This window comes from Hoplias malabaricus, chromosome 16, assembly GCF_029633855.1.
Source record: "Hoplias malabaricus isolate fHopMal1 chromosome 16, fHopMal1.hap1, whole genome shotgun sequence".
NCBI classification, from domain to species: Eukaryota; Metazoa; Chordata; class Actinopteri; order Characiformes; family Erythrinidae; genus Hoplias; species Hoplias malabaricus.
In genome coordinates, this window is record NC_089815.1 from 9673571 (window position 1) to 9694863 (window position 21293).

A 21293-nucleotide genomic window follows, 5' to 3' on the forward strand; every position below is an offset into this window, starting at 1 on the left:
CTTTATCTATATCTCTCTCATTGTACTTGTGCCCTGCCCCTGTAGGAATTTTGGCCAGGTGTTTTATGGTAGAATGAAAGTGAGAGTGTGTGTATCATGAGTCATGAGGCTCAGGTGTGTGCTGATGTTTTGTGTTTAAAAATGGCATAAAGTTTTGAAACATCAATTTATTATTAATATTATTATAATTATTATTCATTATTATTATAATTATTATTATTATTATTATTATGAAAGGCCAAAGGCAGTCATTTTGACTATGTTTAAATGTTAGATATGTGCTCAAAGCAATGCTGATACCTCCTGTTTAATCTGATACTGAATCGTTTCAAAGTTGAATTTTTCTGCTTCTTAAAGCTATTAGTGAATGTATTTTGGATCCATGGGCTGGCTGTTTTTCTCTGTTTTGGTTTTATTTGATCATACTTGAAGTAATCATGCAGAAGTAAATATATCTTGTAAAATGCAATGGTTAAATCAAATCTCTGACCATTCTGTTAGCTTAGTGTTAATTTTGATAATAACATTGATGGTTACAAATGATAAATGACAATTACCTATCACTTTTCCATTAGTGAGATCATGGTCTGAGAAGTGCACAATAAAAGACTAGGGACTAGGTAAGGCTCGACATGCACTCATACCTATTCATAGCCCTAGTGACTGATAATTTACTAACGGAACCCTTCAGAAAGCACTTCTCTGAGTCAAGATGTCTAGGGGGTACTAGAGAGTGTATCTGTGTTTATACTAAACCTATTTTAAACATGACTTCCCCATGTGGGGGCCCAATCCATGGAGCATAAACAGACTTATTCAAGGCCCACGACACAATACAATTTTTAAAGAAGAGGTACTACAAGCATTTTTTTTGTTAAAAATGAATTATGTTGCTAGCTACAACTGAAGTAATATAAATATTAAAAACCATCATCAACTAATGCCTTTGGGTCTGAATAACACTTGAACAACTCAAGAAATTTATCTATAGTTCTCATCAGACATGAAAGGACAGAATTTGAAAGGAATATTAGGAAAATAATTCATAATCCTTCAGTTATTCAAACTCCTCTTTTACCTGTTTATCTGTGAGGCTTATCATCTCATCTCAATTATATGTTACTAAAGTAACTGCTATGTATTTTCCACAGGTAAAACTATACCTAATAGAAATCCATAGGTCTCAACTTTGGACAGTGTGTCTTAAAAAACTGATGTATGCTTCAGTGCCGTTCCCTAACATCACAGAAGCAAATTCCCATCAGATACAGGCTTTATTTTGTGGTGAAAAGAAATCACTATTTTGAGATATTAAGGAAACTTTTTGAGAAAGAAAAAAGCCCCTTCCAGTGAAAAAATAAATGTTATGCATGTAGGTCTTGTATATTTTAGAAATGTATCTTAAGCAAAGCAAGCAGTCAGTGCTGAGGCAGACACATCCCTGCTTTGAAACTGCAGTGTTCCAAAGGCAATGTCAAAGACGTGGATTGTCAAATGGATCAAATACTATTAATTAATTCGTGGGGTGGTGCTTTTGAGCCACAGACAAGTGTTGGAGGGGTAAGTGAAGATAGAGGCGGGGTCTTACTGCATATTCATAGATCCATGCATACTGAATAAATGAAAGGTTGTTTTCTTGGAACTACATTCTAAATGTGTTACTTTGATAAACAGAGATGTGTATTTAGATGTTTCATTGATGACATAAAGGGACTTAAAGCCTACAACAATTTAGGGCAAGAGACACAAAACATTGTCATTTACATTTGTATTTGAGGAAATTATTCGAAGAGAAATTTAAAGACTTGTTTCTCTTAGGATTACAGCGTTATTACAGCCTTTTCAAACACACATACCTGAGTCTGACTACCACAGCTACACCCTAATAACGTTAAACCACGCAAGCTATGAGGAGTGTCTTACAGGGAGAAGGTGATATTTTTTACGGCAGTGTTTCCGCCAATGTGACCTCCCATTCACTCTCACACACACTGGACCCCCAGCTGCCTGCTTTTGGGTCGGCTCACATGGTGGGATAAAGCTGGTTCTGCACTTTCGCAGTAAGTTTGCTCTTCCCCTTTAAGGAGTGCAGCAGCTCTGAGTGTTTGGTGGAGCTCCGCAGCGCAGCGCGTTGAGAAGAGAATGGAGCAGCCGGACTGAGGCGACTCTGAGGCGGTATCATGGCGGCTCAGCTCGGCCGGGACACGCTGCCGGAGCATTGGTCCTACGGCGTGTGCAGAGATGGGAGAGTCTTTTTTATCAAGTGAGCAGACGTAGAGGCGACTATTTCTGCTAACCTTGCTTTCGTGTGTTTTATTTTCATCGCCGTGTTCAGCTAACAGGTGTTTCTTTCTGTTTTTATCCCAGCGATAAAACTCGCAGCACTACTTGGCTCCATCCCCGCACTGGAGAGCCCGTCAACTCTGGACACATGATACGCTCAGGTACGAAGTTGTGAGCTCGTCTGCTTTTCTGGGGGAATTCTAATACCCAAGTACTTTCATTTTTGAGTATGGGGTCTGTACTAACAAAAGAAACTGTTTTGGGAGAGCGGGATTCTAGCACCCCCTCCCACTCCATCATAACAAACAGCTCCCACTCGTTAGAAACTTTCTTAAGGCTTGCGGTATAAACTGTTCTCTCTCACTCTCCCGTAGATTTACCACGGGGCTGGGAAGAAGGTTTTACCGACGAAGGAGCCAGCTACTTCATAAAGTAAGCCTTTTTAAAGTCTCTTTCCCTTGTAAAAATGCAGTGCTGCGGTGAAAACGTGTTCAATCTCTGTTCTCAGCCTTAGTTTCTGTGCCATTATTGCTACAGGCACAGTGTTGACAAAGCAAAGGGATGAATGCAGCAATACGTATATTTTACAATCAAAAATGCCCAACATTATTTATGGAAGTGATAATTCTTTGCACATTTTGATTCTACAAAGTGCAGACTCACCCCCTGGAGAGCCTGGAGCAGGTCCTCCAAATGAGGGCTACCATGTTCAAAATAGGTTTAGCATAGAATCTCTGACACATCCAAACCACTTTCCGTTTAAGGACATGAAGGAAAATCATTGGAGAAAAAGTGGCTTATTGCATGTTTAATGATGTAAGATCAATTGTAGAAGTATTGACATTAATATTAATAGCACATTGCTGTTATTTGTAAAGCTTTCTGCGAGAAATATGTCAGAGAAGTTAAAATGTAATGCTTTGCAGTTTGTAGCTGGGAAAGTGACCATTCATTTCAACATCCTTTAGAATGTTGTAGAAATGTTATTTGGTTGAGCTTTTCTTTGTTACCATTTTACATCTCAATTTACTTGAGATTTATCTGTTTCAACACGTTACCCTGGCCTAAAGATGAGCCTGAATCCATTTCACATGTTTTGTTATGCTAAACACAATGGTGTGTGCCTTGTGTTGTATTATAACTAATAATAGGAAACTCGGTTTTGAGATTTTAAATACTTGCTTAAATGCATGTTAATCTTGTGTTTATGGTGTGTTTGGTAAATCTGTTGTACGTCCCTGAAACGTGTCAGTATTAAAATTACAAATATAACAAAAGCCGTAACAACCTGCCTATTCAGATTACAACAATGTTCTGTACTTGAGCTGCATCTGAATCATGGTGTAGAAACAGTAACACACTGGAAAAACATTTGTTAATATATGCTATATTTGTATATCATTCCATATATTAAACACTAGCTATTTGGTTTGACCTTTTCAAGACACTAACTGACCTCTTCAGGACACTTAACTATAGCTTTTATCCTATGTCTGATCTTGGTTATAGCTTGCTAGATTACTGTTTGTATAGGATGCCTGTATTTGGAAATATTTGAAATATAATGGGGGCCTCTTATTATAACTTGGGGCACATGAACTAGATAATGAGGCTGTATGGGATGTTTAAATTTAGTGAGGACAGTTCCTTCTCATGTATTTCAAATACTCTAACATACACAAAAGTTACACACAATCTGTATAACATCAGTAGAAGAACTTTGTAAGTATAATGGAACCTAACATCATGAAATGTTGGCTAGTGTGGTATAAAGCCCCTAGGTGTGGAGCAGTGGAACTGCGTTTTCTGGAGTGATGGAGCATTTTTAGATGAACTGGAGTCTAACAACACTAATGTCATCCAACATCACTAATGCTTTTTATACGACTGAATGCATGCAAATCCTCATTGCTGAAAAAAGAAGATGCTGTAGCAAGCATAGGAGATATTCCCTGTTAGCACCCTTAATTTCAGAAGAATTTTTTGTCTCCAAATGCATGAATGAACATTAGTGCTAATGCAGTTGATGTGGATAGGACATTACCAATTAGGGAAAAGATGAAGTGGAGGGAGTGCTAAAAGTAGAAGGCATTAAGTGCACACAAACTGCAGTAGGGCTGGAGGTTGATACTGAACCAGTACTGTGGCATTTCTGGTATTTCAAGTATGTGCTTTTTAAGAGTGCTGATCAGTGCTATGACTCAGATCAGGACTTTGCTCCAAGTCTGTTAACAAGGTCCAAAAAGGTTAATAGAGTGCTAGAGACTGCCCAGTGATGAACGCACTGCATTATCTCAGTAGCATATAGCAATAGCGTATCTGTCTGAAATGGGTTGATTGCTGTAATTATTTGGAAAGTTATTTTACTGGTAAGAAACCCAAGTGCACACAAGCATTTGAGGATGGAAAAAGAGTGGGTACTTGCATAAAAAATAGTTATCTAAAGGTAAATTGGACAAAGGATACATTTAATGTTACATTTCACTAACAATCTCAAATTCTCTTCACTTTCTTGCCTGTCATTTTCCAGAAGAGGTTTCTTCCTGAAAAGAAGTATTAATAGTATGGTTAAAAAAAGGAACGGTTTTTGTCTTGTGTGTATATTTTTTTCAGAACACTTGATCATAAAACTGATTACTAGGGATGTACCTATTCGATACCATTGTTGAATTAATAAACCATATACCTCACCTATTGGGAGAGACTTGAGGCATAAGGATTGACATTACTTATAAATAATAAGTGTACTGAAATGTTATTTATTTTTCACTAAAATGAACAGTTGTGAAGGACCTTGTCCGATGTCCTTCACAACTGTTCATTTTAGTGACAAATAAATCTGTTTAATGTAAACATAAATCCAATATAAAATCTAGCAGCTGAACCTTAGAATAAACAAATAACTTGGTCAAAACTATAAGTAATCAAACATTGTAAACATGCAAACATTTAGTGCAATTCAAAATAAAACGTAGCAGCTGAAACTGAGAAAACATGGGTATAAAATAAGTTGAACTGAAATTGAATGGATCGATCCCATGGATCTGCCGATTTGTTTGATAGCTTATCCAGCTAATTTTGTTAATTACTGATATCCGATTTTAATATTGGATCGGTGCATCCCTACTGATTACTAGAAAAAAATATGAATATTAGCCAATTGCATACATGCTAAAAGAAAGTTAATACCCATAATTTAATGTAATCATTCGTTTAGTTTTAACAATACCACTTATAAACCAACAATAGCTGCAATTAGCTACTACGCTGATATTACTGCTTACCTACCATGTTTATCAAGTTTGCTGGTCTACATTGGTGAACCTCCTGTAAGTTCAGTGAAGTGCACAGCAGTGTTAGCTTTATATATAACTTCACATTTATATTTTGACTTGTTTATGATGAGGAAACTATACATACAGCATTACCGACAGCTTTAGAAATATTTTACAACAAAGTGCAATATAATGTTTTTATTAGCACCTGTGATTCCCCTGCCCCACCTCCCCACAAAAATATGGGCTTAGATACAGTTAAAGATGATGTTCATGATTGTACTAAAAAACATGTTTTATAAAATTCAAAAGATGTTTCCTCATCATTTGCTAGCTCTTCTCTTTGTTTGTGCCCTGGAAATCGGTTTAATGTGTTTACGAAGCCCCAGTGTCTATAAATTAGTAAAAACACAAACTGCTCTTTCCCAGTATGCTATACTTTCTCTCTTTCAGTTCATGGGAGAAAAAAAGGCATGTGTCATTTTTTTTGACAACGGGGAGAATTCCTAACATTCAAAAGCACACACTGAGATGAGGATATTACTCTGTTCCTGCTCCATAGCTGAGTAATATTGACAAATATTTGCTGTTTCTGACAACTTAAGGTGGAAAGGTCTCCAAATTCAGGAGATGTCTAACTGCAGTACAGAAAGGGCTACAAATCTAATTAACTCGAGTTACAAATGAGTTTCTGTGGTACTTCAAACAGTGAATAAAACCTTACAAAGAAATTACAAACAGTAATTCTCCCCCCAAACACACCATTCCATTTTAAAACATTCTGAGTATCTGAATGATACCAAACAAACCAGAGACAATTGTGTTTTTCTACAATTATAGACATCACTTTTAAGATATTGTTCCTAATATGGTCATCACAGTGATAACTTAATGGAAATTTTGCTGTATGTAACATTAGTATTTTTGTCAAAAATGTTTTGTAGTTGTAGCACCAAACTGGTCTGGCTGTTGCAGTGACTGTTGGGACTTAAAGGCAAATATTTAGCATTATTCTCTCTTTTAAGATTTAAACATTAGGTGAGTGACAGAATATGTCACATTTATACACTTTGACTATTGACACTCCATGTATATTCTTATCTAATAGAAACCGTTGCATACCATTTTCTAAATCTTATATTAGAGCCTGGTTTAATTTTACCTCTGCAGTTTTTGTCTGTTAAACAAAAAAAGTTTGCTGGCAATTCCTTCATCTTTGTTTCTCTGTAGGAAGGCAATTTGATTACAGAACTCTCTACCGATCAGCACTGCAGACACTGCTCCAACATCGGAGCCCTGCCACCAATTACCTCTCTCTCCCTGCCCATGTAATGGAGAAAATAAAGGGCATTGCCCAGCATGACTGAACGGGCTTTCCCCATTAAAATTCTCCTCATGTCCAGCAATGTGCTGGACCTTCAGTTTCCCCATTAGCGGCATGTTGTTACCATTCTGTCCTGTGGGTGTGTACAGCTGTGTGCCCATGCAAACTTACGGTGACAGAGATATATAGCATGATCACACTCTCAATTCACGGTAGCCCGGCTTGGCAAAGTCACTTTACCCGTTTTGCTTTGCTGAATATGAAAACAGCCACTTCAAAACATGTCTATTATAGCCTCCACATGTCCTTCATGTCTTGAGCACATCAGCTGCTGACACATTATAATGTGCTTTTTTAATTTTTTAAATCACATTATAATGTGATTTACTTGCTAGATGGTTTTATTAGCCTCTTTGTTATTTGGACTCGGTCTGCAGACTATTGAAACTCTTTCTGCTGTGTTTTACAGGTTGATTTTTTAAAGTGCAGGAATCAGCTCTTGGCTTACAGCAAACAGCAGCTGTGCCCATGCAAGACATTTCTCTTCATATCCTACAGCATCTCCACTAACCTTAAATCAACATTGTCCAGTAATGTAAAACACATGCAGAAAATTGCTCCTCTCCAGCTGATGCCACAGTTATAGGCAGAGTGAGGACCATCTTCCAGGCTGCAGTTTCACCAGACAGCCTGACTAGGCGTTATGTTTAATGTTTTATTCTGTTAGCTTTGGAGAGTGCTTGAAGCCATTCAGAGGGTAAGCTTGAAGAATAATAATGCCTTGGATTGATAAAGTTTGGATTGGAACTGGAGTTGAGAGTTGTCCTGTCACAATCCCTGAAGCTGCTTGCTTTGTTTTTTCAAAATATTTCTCTGGATTTATTTTACAAGCTGCAGTCTCAGATCACATTTGCAAAGAAGTACATCTCCATACTTTTAAAAAAGGCTTGTTGTTTTCACTTGCCACATAGGCTAAGTTCACACTACCAGGCTGATGATTACCAAATCAGATTTTGCCATGATGTGATGTGATGTGTCAAATCAGATTTTAATCACGTTCATATGTGGTCCTAAATCGGATACATATCCGATTTGTGGGCATGTGTGGCCAGATTGGATTTCATGCATCATTCTTGTCTGTATGCATGCGCTAAGTGCTATAGATGGGTCCCGATATTTAAATATTATATAGTGCATTTTACAGATTTTAAAACAAAAATTATTAGCCCTCGGGTGAGTGCCGAATATCACCATATTCCATATAGTGCACTTCACAGATTACACCCAGACTAGGGCACTAGTTCAACATCAAGAAGTTCATTATTGTATACCCTTCACTGTGCACTATATAAAGCCAGGAGAGACATTTGGGATACAGCCGGTCTCACTACTGCAAGCCTGCTGGCTTTTTTTGCCTCCTTGTCTTAATCATGTACAGTGTGTGAGAAGTTTGCTGTCCCCCTGAGCAAAATGTTTTGCACATGTGATCATTTAAGTGTCTGTTTGTTCAGTTTTAGTTTGATGAGTTAGCTCACAAAGGAGGTGACATGCAGTCATATTTTAATGTGCGCATGCATGCCATTTCAGGAACAGATTTCTTCATAGTACAGACAGAAACACGTCACTTACATTTTTGAATGTGAACCGTCAAGCCGAATCTGATATGAGCAAAAAATTGTAATTGATGAATGAGACTTTTAATTTGAACATAGCCATAGTAATCACAGTATGTAGCAGTGCATATTCTTTATAGGACATAACTTTTTCAAAACATTTTTTCTTATGCACTGTAGCTAAAGCGCAATCTGTCACAAAATAGGTCTAGTGTGTCATAAATCCACCTGCATGAACTACATAAGCTTGACCCCCAACTCTTTCTATGTGCCATGCTGTTGTAACCCAGTTATGCAATGCAGTCTACAGCGTATTAGCGCCTTGGTCACTGTTTTGCAATTCAATAGCCTTGTTCATGTGATGGGACCTAGGTATTGTTTCTACTTAAGGCACCACTTTTGCTGCTTGCAGACCAGTGAGAAACACAGCTGCAGTATTAACATAACAGAGGGGGAGTCCTAAAGGTCAGAGAAAATGATTTTGGAAATGCGTTATTGCTGACAGGTTTATTGTTGGACCACATGAAGGGAATCATTGTGTGCTCCGACAGAACAGAACACTGCGGTTCTGAGATGTACAAGAGCACAAATGTCAGGGCTGTAAAATAAAGTGCTTATTTGTGGCCTAAATGGCTTTACAGTTCCTGTTTGGATCTTGTAGGCCGTGAGGCAGCAGTACATTATCATGGTGTCACTTGGGAAGGAAGCTGATTTTTGAGCTACAAAAGGAGACCAAAAATAGATGAAAACCTGAGGTCCGCTGTAACAAATACTACATTCACTTTCTCTTCTTTGAAAGCCAAAAAGAGTGACTAGACCTGTGGTAGTGGCTTAGAATAACATGTGGTTTTGTGAATCATTTTATACAAAAGAATTTAGCATTAGCATGCACAATTTGTGTCAAAACAGTTAGGCCAACAAATATACTTTTGCTAATTTAGAACTTTCCCTAGTCTTGGGGAGGTCAAAATTTTCATCCTTTTTTGCCACCCAATAAATCAGTATGTATGACAGGAGTTCATAAACTGTGAACTAAAATATTGGGTAGTGCTGAATGTGTGCGGGCTGAGGAAATCACATTGGGGAGCCTGTCCTTGTGCCCGAGCACATTAGCTGTACGTTAGCATCTCCTAGGGACCCTTCATTTCTGCTGATGTGAATATTATCTCTCTGGTTAATGGGGGTAGCGCTCGACAGACCGCATACTGGCCTCGCTTCCTCGATCAAAAGTTTATTTGATTTACTGCAGGCTTTGTGGTTGCCAGATATTTAATATATCCCGCATGAGCATATAAGGACTAATAGGAGAAGTGCTGGAAGGCAAAGCCCCACCTGTTCGGCCCACTGGTCTCTGCTGCACTCAGCTAATTAAAGATGTGAAGAGGGAGACAAGCTCCTGGAATCTATCTTCACATGAGTAGCTGAGAAAGGTGGGTGACATTGACATATCACATTCTTTTTGTCAGAGCCTGGAGGAGTTGCTGTATTAGATTCTACTGCAAGAATGCTCAGTGACTTCAGTGATGCTCAATGGAGATTAGTTTCTCTTCAACTTTTTACTGCAGAGCATGCTGTTTACAAAAAAGCCAATTCCAAAAAAGCACATTCACATTGTTCTGAGAGGTCCTCTATTGCTGTGCCGGAAACTGTGCCCTATTCAATATATATATAGCGCACTACTATACAGAACACTACTATATTGAGGTTCTACCATAGCAGCTGATATCAGATAGCAATTACCCATGACCCACTGTGTTGAGGTTGTGTCCAAAATCTTTCACTAAACCTCTGATCTCAGTTCCCTATAATAATACACTATACAGTACCAGTCAAATATTTGGACACACCCACACATGGAGGGATTCCTTTGTTTTGGGCCATTTTCCACAAATTGTGAACGTACAGTACCTGTCAAAAGTTTGGATACATCTCATTCAGTGTTTTTTATTTTTTTTATTTTTTCTTTATATTTTCATCATTGTTAATGAATATAGAAGACATTGAAACTATGAAGGAAAACATGGAATTATTGTAGCTTTGCACACTCTTGGCGTTTTCTCAATCAGCTTCATGAAGTCGTCACCTCGAATGGTTTCAGCTGTGGCTTCGTCAAGTGTTAATTTGTAGAACTGCTCACCTTCTTGATGTGTTTGAGAACATAACTTGGGTTGTGCAGAGGTAGGGGCTGGTTACTGTACAGTGAATGACCCTATTTCACCAATAACTAATGAGATGTGTCCAAACATTTGACTGATACTGTATAGTGAATATTAGGGAATAGTGAATAAGGAGCCATTGTGAACACGGTATATATAAACTGTTCTAGAATGTCTTTATTCTCACTGCTCTAGACGTTCTCTCTATGTACACTGTCGTACGTCTTTCTCACATTCACACAGTTCAATGTTCTCTTATAGGTGGTTTTCCACTGCGTAATACCTACTCATGCAACTATACACTGATTTTTTTATTTCATGTTAGTCAAGTTTGGTATATGGTACATGGAATGGATTACTTATTAGTACCTGTTTCCTCATAGTTCCAAGTCATGGACTAAAATGTGACACTCTGTGGTAGTGGAATATAAACCAGGTACAAAACTTGAGAAGTTTTGAGTAGTAGAGGTACCATGCAGTGGAAGAGTAGCATATATTCCCACTGCTCTAGAATGTGTTTCCTACATTCACACTGTTAGAATATAATCTTTATTTTCCCAGTGCTTTAGAATGTGCTTTCCCCATTCAAATGATCCTGTTCTCTTCATTCACTGTTCTAAAATGTTCTTCCTTGTTCAGAAAGCTGTACCAAAAAAACTTCTCAAGGATTGTAGGATGCTTTTCTCATTCACACTGTGTAAAGTGTTCTCCATTCAGACACTTCCAGAATGTTCTCAGGCTGCTCTAGAATGTTCTCTAAAATGTTGAGGTGAAGATTGGTGAAGCAGTCCAATGTAAGTAGTGATGATGGCACTGGAATTTTCGTTATGCAGTATATTTTTTATTTATTTATTTATTTATTTTTACCAGAAAAGCGTAGACAATTTAAAAATCAGTTGGGGATAATTGGAAATATATTCACCAAAAAGATTAAAAAAGTATAGAAATCACAATTATGTATAATATCAAACATATAGATGCTTTGAAATCTGAGGTGTTTGACATGCAGAACCTAGTGTCAGATTTTAAATTGTTACATAATTGTTACACAATTGGTAAAACATTCCCTTGAAAATAACCTATTGTTATTATTTTATCTATTTGTCTGAATGACATACTAAATCCATCTCTGGCTCCAACTTTTCCCAAGTAGAAACTTTGCTGCAGACAGCCCTTGATATTGAAGGGTCAGCAATCTCTAGAGAAGCTTTGTGATGTCTGTGGAGATCAGAGGCACTTCCAGGTGACTCATAAAGCGATTGTAGTCTAATTCATCTCTGCTGATGTCAATGCCTTGACCTCAGGGAAATAACTGACACTAGATCCCAGCAGATCCATGCTGGAGGGCAGTGTAACTGATAAACCAAAGAGGTGATATTCTCATATGAAGGGTCCTGTTCCCTGTGTCAGTCTTCTCTAATATTAGAAAAAGGGAAGTCATTTAAGATCACCATCTTCTGTTTCTCACCTTTTAGCCCACTCTACCAAGTCTACTGATAAAAAGCTTCACTTTTGCTGACGGGCTTACATGAAAGCTGCTTAGTTTGAGGAGGGAATGGAGTGGGCTTTAATCACCCAAGGAACAGGTACCATGACGTTAAATGACATGGAGTTTGCTTGCAAAAGTTTATTAGCATTTAGATTTTTTCAGCTTTTCCTATAACTGTGTGGAGAGAAAAGACTTGTGCTGTGGGCATTTCTGTCTTGTTGGGAGCCTTATAAAAAGGCATGTTCTTGTCTGACTTTAGTTCAATCCTGCTCACTTCTTTGGCATTACATCAGACATTCAGGTACTACAGTAATGTTTCATGTTGTCATTTTCCTATGCCATCATCATTTTCAAATGGCAGCAACTTCTTTTTATACCTCTGTTTATAGTATTACTGACATCTCCAGCTCTAGAATTGGTATGAACGTTACTGAGAAGTCTGTCTAGGCTCAGTATAATCACCGATAGACTTGTGAAAATGCATACTGACAATGCATCTCAATGTAGAAATGTGACAGTGTGCATATCACATTCTGTTTGCTATACTATTGAAGGCAGTGGCATTGTTTGGTGCACTAAGAGTAGAGAATCACAGCAATCCAATGACCAGTTCTTGACTCATCTAGTGTTTAAAGGCTGAGCTAAACTCAGTGAGCTTGTTTGTACACTTTGATTTAAATTTTAGATTTGTTATTAATGTATGGTTAAGCTGTTACAAGGACACCAACATTTTCTTTTTTATTTTCATTTAGTACCAAGGGGGCTACATTTAAGAATTTCATACAAGAAATGAACCCAGTATTTAGCATTGTCTGTGCTTCAGAAATAGTAATAAAAAAAGGAATGTTTATACAAGGTAATTTTATATGGTGACTCTACAATCATAAAAGGTCTTTTCATTGAAGGGGACCAAATATACATTTTGTTCAAATATGTATACAAGGATATAATGCAGAATTTCTGTTTTTAAATACACATAAGAAAAGGTCATTTTTTTGGTCATTGATTTTTAGTTTTGAATATTGTGAGAAATTGAGTCATGAATCCAGGATGTTGAGCCAACCTACTGACACATTTTCCAATGAGGATGATAAAAGTTACAGCCAATGCCCCTCATCTAACATTACACTGTTACATTAGTTTTCTACAGATGTTTTAATAAGTATACAACCCTGCTGTGTACCGTTGGGGTTTTCAGTGGCTTTATCATAAGATAACTTCCCCTGTCCACTGTTTACAAGGTACTTTAGTATGCATTGATCTCACTTAAAACTACCAATGATTTATGGGACATTATAGTACCCACAAAATGCTATAAAGACCCTATGACACTTTTGGAACTGTGTTTGAACTGGGAAAACGTTCAAGAATGTCCATACAACCACACAAAGTTAAGGCACAACTTCCTGCTGGGGAGCACTGGCAGGGGACCCTCATTGAAATTTGCAATTCATCATGGCTATCTGTGATGCATTTGTCTGCGCTTTATTTTTAGGCATCGTTGTTAATCCATTGTAAATGAGACTTTTGTTAGTTTTGCTTGGGTTTAGATTAAAGGTGGCCAAGTGACGGTGCTGAAAGTCTTTGTGAACTTTTGATCTGACCTTCCCCTCCCCACCCTGTTTCCATTGTGCACCAAAAAAGGCTGATCCCGGTCCAAGTCCACATGTCGCTGCCGTGACAACGGCCTGTTGCTTGTGCAGCAGGTTGCTGGAACTAAGAAGCTGGTGGCACAATGGAGGAACTGTTGAGGTTGAGTGAGCGTAGTAAAACCACTCTCCTTTACTTTTGTTAAAAATAGAGGTGACAAACACCCCATATGCACCCTACATTTATTACTGAATTAAAGCAGATCCTCTTGGGAGTGTGTAACAACCTTTGACTTAGATTCCTATTTTTAAGCCTCTTAACTTTATTTAGAGCCGAAATGGAATGATCGTCTTGCGTAGGTATCATTAGTGCGAATAGTTACTAAGGAATGTGTGTCACTTCATGTGTGCAAGAGGAGCTCAAAGTGCTTTTCCCAGTCTTCACCTCGAGGAAAGCAAATTGATACCTGCAAAAGTCAGCCTGCATTGAACTGGTGCAATCCTATAGCTCCCCAAAGGCACCGCTTCACAATGGTGTCCTGTCGGGACAATATTCTTTTTGTCTTCGGGGTTTGCGTCTCCCAGGACTAGCAGTGGAGGTGTTGGATTTCCATGAGACTCTAGCCATACATTGACTGGCTGCCTACACAGATTAGACTTGGGTTCCCCACACTAGCTCACTAAACTCTCTCATTCCAGTTAACACTGCCATTTGTCACTCCCACAACAATGGAAAAGAGGAATGCTGGGAAAAATGTGTCATTTTGCTGCATTCTGTACCAAGCCATTTTGGCTTTGCTCTAGTCTCCTCTAAGGCTTGTCAAGTCTTTTGTTATGTAGTTCTTCAGAATGAGTTCATTGACTGTATAACATTTCAAAAAGGGGAAAGCCAAAGCAGTGTAAATGCTGATTAAAGGAATTGAAGTACCTACAAGTGTTCTACTCTCTGCTTTGTAAAAAGGGCTATGCTAGCAGCACAGCTTAATGTTTCGTTGCTCATTGGAGAAGGCCTGAAATAATCTTTGACCTCATATTTTATGCTCATGCTATGTCATTCTAGTTGTGTCAATACTAGGTATCAACACAGCAAATTCACCAGTGTTAAATCCACACTATTAGTGTTAACTTAATACTGAGAATGTTAAATTATTACACTAACAGTGTTAATTTAAAACTAATAGTGTTGATTTAACACTGGTGAATTTGCTGTGAAGGCAGTAGTGGATTTAATTATTGTTGCTTGGTCATTTCATTGCTTTTCATACTTGTTTATTGATCCATTAAAATACAGACTTTTTTCTTGTGGAAAAACATTACCTAAACATTTACTGAGTGATCTCTGTGTTACTAAACTCCAGCAGCACTTCTGTGTCTGATCCTCTCGTACCAGCACAACACACAGTAACACACCGCCACGTCAGTGTCACTGCAGCACTGAGAATGATCCACAACCCAAATCATACCTGTTATCTGGTGGTCCTGTGACGGTCCTGACCATTGAGGAGCAGGCTAAAATGGGTTTAAAAAAAGTATGCAGAGAAACTTACAGACTAAAGTCTGTAATTTTAGAATTACAAAGTGCTCCTGTATGGTCAATGGGGCTAATAAAATGGACAGCGAATGTAGATACAAGGTAGGATTTCCTAATCCAGTGATCATTCAGTGTATAACAGCATTTAAAGAACTTAAGTTTCTTGTTGAACTAGTCATAGTTTTGTATTTTAGCTTTCATGTGAACTCCAAGCCTGCTAGCTCCTAGCTGACAGAAGTAATTCTTGGGAAGCTTTTGTACTTTTGCTTTTTACTCTGTTGGCTTGACCTCAAGGGATCGAATGAAAGTAGCTTGAAAGAGCCGGAGTTTTAAAAGTATTTCCAACTGTTTCCTTCATGCTGGCACAGTGCAGTTAAGGTCTGGTGTTCAGATTTCCTTACATGTGCCTTTTTTTACTTTTTTACTTTCCTCAAGTTTAAGCAGATTGTTCTTATGTAGATATTAATGATCATCGTGACAGTTGGCCCCTTAATGTATTTTAACATAGACACTTTATTGGAGGGTCCTGGCATTTCCAAACCAGTGCTCTTCTTCTCACAGAAGTAAATCTGCTCTAAAGTGAGTTCCTGGTATAATTACTTCGTCAGGGCCTGGGTCCCTGTCCTCTGTTAAATAACATCTGATGGGGCTATATTGAGTTTCTTAATTAGTTCCGTATTGTTGGGGATTGATTTATATCAGCCATCTCATGGTCAGTTTTATCAAATGTCGAGAGGAAGGGTGTGATGAGGAGTATCTTATTGAATACTAAACACCTGGCGCAGCTTGCCTAACATGCTGCATAAAAGTGCAAGTGTGCAGGGTGTTGTAGGTTAATCATTATAAAAGATAGACTGAGTTGCCTCTGAGTCCAGTTTTTATTTTTTCTGCAGCTATGACCACTAGCACAAACTGTCTGGTTCAGTACCTTAGAAACTCTGAAAACTCAGAGGGCTCCTGTTCAAATAAACTTCATTTTTATCTGGACTAGCTAGCTTTTTAATAGAAAACTCATGTGGAAGTTTTTGAAAATGCACACACCATGCACATGTCTGTTTGTGTGTATTTATATTTCTACCTTTATTAACCAAACATGCCAAACCAAAGGGATTTTGCGTGGTTTGCACTGCGATTTGGAGATTTGTTTTTACATGTTTACAGTTATATTGTTCTTTACTAGTAGACTTCACTGCAATGTGGAGGTGCATGTACACTCTGCGCACAATATTTTACAATCTACACACGTGGATGTCCAAAACTTACTGCTGAAGGCAATATTGGACCAGGCACAAAATTCTGTTCTCTATGCAACTGATGGGACAGTTTTGGATATTATTAAAAGAAATTGTTGATGCCTAAATGTGGAGAGAGGAAACATCAGTCATGTCGCTTCCAAGCTGTTTTTCTGTGGACAAAGATATGTTAAAAACATACAAAAATATTTGCAGACTGGGCCGTACAGTCCACAGTCATTACTTTGATTTTGCTATATTTTTATTTATTTATTTATATTACATTATACATTTTTTTAATATTGACATTTTTTGAACTTTTAATATGTATTTTATCTAATTACTTTATTTTTTTATTTTTTTAATATTGCTAAGTACTGACGATTTTGTCGTACAATACTAAATTTGAATTCCATATATATATATATATATATAATTAAGGTTGTGAGTATCCGTGGGACCAATAAAGCATACTTTTTCCAAAATCTACACTGCTGATTGGCTGTCTACTTTCGTATGCATGTTCTGAACAACATAATACCGTGTAAACTCTTAGAATCATGTAAACAGTGGAAGTGACTGATAGTGTCTAAGGCCAACAGCCATTTCTGTGGTGCAGGAGTGCAAGTGTGTGTCTGTGGTAAGAGCCTGTCAGATCCAGTGCGTAGACAAACACAGGTTTTTCAGCTCTCCCCTGGAGAGGGTGAGTGACCTTCGCTGGTTTTGTCTTGGCCTGCACTGTGATTGAGTGGCTGCACTGAAAGCCTGTTATCAGACTCCTTTATATTACAGGCTGTATCACTGCGTGTGTATGTAAGTGTTCTGGAATTGGCTAGCTGCGATTACTTTAATATTCATGCGTGCTTAATATTCACTCCCAACTGTCCAGGAATGGCTTTGGTGTGCGTAATGTACATCTTTAGTAGGAGCACGTGCCTTGTTAAGCAACCGGATTCGATCTTTGAATTGTTTGTTGCCATATGGATAAGCTGCTATGATGCAGACTGTTTGTGCATTTTTTTTTCTGGCACCTCTTTCTTATTTTCTCCCTCTATCTCTCTCTCTGTGAGGAGAATAAGGGATAAAGTGATTATGCTGCGTTTTTCGGTGAGCAGGAGGCTGGACCCCTTCGCTGTGACGAGACTGCTTAATGATTTCCCTTTGCGGCGGGAGCCGTGCGCAGTGGAGCTGCAGTGGACCAAACCTGGGCAGGAGGGGAGGGAGTGGAGGAAAAAAGACAACAGAAACGTTGTTTTAGAATTCACTACCTGCGGCACAGACCATTTATCTCACAGAAATCACATTAGTCGTGTCGGACCACCAGCAACAGACAGAGTGGGATCAGCCTGTGAATGTAGACATAACTGATCGCTTTGAACATTTATAGTGAGCTTAGAGGAGATAAAGGCGGGTGTGAGGCATTTTTAGCTTGGGAAAGCATCCTAATATTTTACAGGACTGACATTAGTATTCTTTGCGTCTAGAGCTCAGCAATATCAAATTATTTATATATATTGGAGCATCAAGTGTTGTAAATTTGCCTTAATAATGTAACTTTAGGCAAAAAAAAAAATCTTACCAAACCTACTAAAGTTTATTTTGAGCGGAAAGTTCTGCGTCTCTTAACATTTTCAAACATCTACACTTTTTATTAGAGAAATTCCTTAAATTATTGAACCAAGCTCTGTAACTTTTGTCCCAGTTATGGCCTCAAATTGATTGATTAAAGTTACAAATTTAATGTGTCAAATGAAAGTAGGGGTAATACTATAGACACTATACTATACTATGTGAAAGTAGGGGTAATACCATAGACAGAGATATGTCAGTGTCTGCTCTTGTTGTCAGATATAGTGCGGCAGTTTCTGAACAATAGCAGGAATTCCAGCTTGAATTCAGATTCATAATATTATTAACATTAATAACATTATCAGATTATTACAGTTATGTTGGGATCATTGTTTAATCAGATCATCAATAGGTGATTGAAGCCTACTCCTATTCTTAGGTATTCCATTTTCTTCTTTCATGATTATTGTATTTTCATTTAAAATACCTGTGATGGGAGCAGTTAATTTAATAATTAATGAACGTAACTCAGAATGCATAATCGCCTGTATTTATCTTAACATCAATCACTTCATTCATTCATACATTCATTCATTTGTTCATTTTCTGTAATCGCTGCATCCTGTTAAGGGTCGTAGTAGGTCCGGAGCCTACTTAGAATCATCGGGCACAAGGCAGGAACACAACACTGAATGAAAATTGATCATTAGCCAGAAACCACATTTCCTTTAAAGGTGCTTTGAACTGTATATGAAACACCCAACAAACAACATATATTGTAGCTTAAGGTAAATATTACTTATGATTTACAATATCTGTGTAATTAAACCATTCATACGTAAACAAAAGCCCCTCTCTCACAGGCACCATTAATCCAAACATTTTCCGACTGAGGAGCTGTATGTGTGAACATAAATATCCATAACATTTGGACATCACCCAGATTTTATTCTGCCAGCCCCTTTGTGCAAACCTGTGTAATGTCAGAGTGAGTGCATGTGTGAATAGAGCTGGTAATGTTCCAGAGAATCATGCCGTTCCTCATAGGGGCTGCTGCACACAGGCTGTCCCATGCTTAAAACATGAGGAACATTTCCAGCTGTGAGAACCTCTCTGAGAATACTCCAGCTGTACCCAACATGTGTGAAAGGACAACTCTGAAAATTGTCAGGACCTGTTTCTCCGGATTTTTTCCAGATTTCATAAATAAAAACAGCTAAAGTGGAACTCCTTTGTAGAAAGATATTACTTCAAATAATTTATTCTTTATGACTTTGTTAATAATTTATTTATGTCCCACTATGTCTCTCTGAGTGAATTATTCCGAAAAAAATATATATTTGAGAGTATATATTTAGGTATCACCCATCAGTATTCACTTTACCTAGTTCCTCACAGAGAGAATAGCACAGAGGCCAGAAGCCACAGGCCAGAAGTGCCATGGCACCATCACATCAACCATGAGCGATGAAGGCCATGGCGGGCTAAGAACACATTGTTTCTGCTGGTTGAAACAAATGGGAGTCGGGGGTAATAACAGTGCACTGAATGGGTGCAGCGGTGAAAATAAAAACAAAGAGGGGATTGAGAGGAGGACACAGTGGGAGCTTGTGTCTCGCACACAGAGGCCGTTCCATCAAAGCTGGTTTGACTGGTGATATTTAACCCGAGAGCACTGGCCGAGCACATTGACATTCACTGGTGAGATGAGCTCTCTTTAACGATGTGCATTAAACACCATGGGCGAGCGAGCACACACCAGGCTGGAAGGCGGTCAACACAGACCACCGGGCAGCATGGGGACCTGCTGCAGCTGTCTGCCTCTGCAGCGTAACACACAACACCATGCTGACCATGGGGACATCCAGCTTCAGCTGGAGACCATCTCGGAGGAAGTGGACGAGACATCCACGGGGGAGGAGAGGTAATGCGGTCAGAATCAATTTCACCTTTAAATACATGACTCTTTCTGTAATAATTTACAAAAACATTGCTGTTCAGAAATTTGGATAGAAAGCTGTTAAACAAAATGTATCTTCATTTTTCGAATTTGTATTTACGTCATTTGAACATCATTGGCTTCACCTTTAAAATCTAAGAGATTTATGTACTGTTTTTGAACAGTGATGAGTTCAGAATTGCTTATGTTGAGTGATCGCATTAGATAAATATTATTTTTAAATGAAAGGAAAATATTTAAAATGTATGATTTTGTGTTGAAGAAGTATCTTATTAGAAAAGTGAGTCCAAACTTTTGAACTTTAGAATCGTAATGTGTATAGGTCTAGCAAATTCAAATCTGCAACCAACCCCCATCTTACATGATCATTTAGGTTTTTAGATGAAGTCAAAAGGAATGTAGGTTTAAATTGAGATAAACGGTCAAAAAGAGGGGTCAGACAAAGTCACGGCTCACTAGTGACCTAGGGTGTGCATTTCAGGGTTAAATTGAGGTGGTTGAGAGTTAAAGACGGGCGGCAATATGAGCTGGAGTGCTTTATGCTACTACAGATGGTGAAGGTAGCCTTCTGTAACCCACGACTTAAGCCCACAACTGCCTCTTCCCCAGTGGCTGAGCAAGGCAGATAGTTTCTGTACGGCATTCTGTCAAAAGAAGGAGAAAACCTCTCAGTTATAAAAAACCTGCAGCGTAACTAGAACTTTTCTTTGCTTTTCGTAGCTCAGTAGTGGAACTGAACACAGAATGGTGTGCTGAAGAGCTGCATGTGAACTTGAGGCCACTTGCTGTAAACAACGTGTTGTCTTTTACTCCAGACTTTTCACTATTCGGGTTTGTGGGAGTGTGTGATTCAGACCATGACAAGAATCTGGGGCCAGCTTCATGCTTTTCTCCTGAAGGAAATTCCACTGGCTTGTAATGAAAGGGCTTTGTTTTGAGGATTCTGGGTTTGAGTCCTAAAGCGCCAGACATGTGTGTTACAGTGGAAACCTCAGATTTTGTACTTGATAGAGTATAATAACAAAGCTGAACTGGCTCAGAGTGTGTTGTACATTGTCCGAAAAAAAAGGTACTTGGCTGGAACATTTTTGTTTACCAAAGATAAAATCAGTGTAAAATGTACTTTCAAAGGTACAACACTGGTCTTAAAGTCGAATTATGTGCTCTAAAACACATTAGAGTTCTACATTACATTCCCTTTAAATTATTTAACATTTTCCTAGTATTGGGTTTTAATGAAAGAACAATATAAAATATAAATAGAAGAACAAT

General features: G+C 38.2%; 1 protein-coding gene across 9 annotated transcripts in view; it reads left to right on the top strand.

Annotated features, from left to right (window-relative positions):
- The first annotated feature begins 1996 nt into the window (after window positions 1-1996).
- Window positions 1997-21293, top strand: part of plekha7b (pleckstrin homology domain containing, family A member 7b) — a 116177-nt gene continuing 96880 nt past the window's right edge. For 8 of the 9 annotated variants that reach the window (XR_010795745.1, XR_010795744.1, XR_010795748.1 and 5 more), the window contains exons 1-3: window positions 1997-2263; window positions 2368-2444; window positions 2658-2715. Coding sequence is in view for 3 of the 9 variants with exons in the window: in XM_066647596.1 (XP_066503693.1) it covers window positions 2181-2263; window positions 2368-2444; window positions 2658-2715 (218 nt within the window). In the remaining 6 variants the exon portion in view is untranslated. Of the gene's footprint in view, window positions 2264-2367; window positions 2445-2657; window positions 2716-19820; window positions 19986-21293 lie in introns of those variants that run through there. The other variant, XR_010795747.1, reaches the window with a different exon arrangement.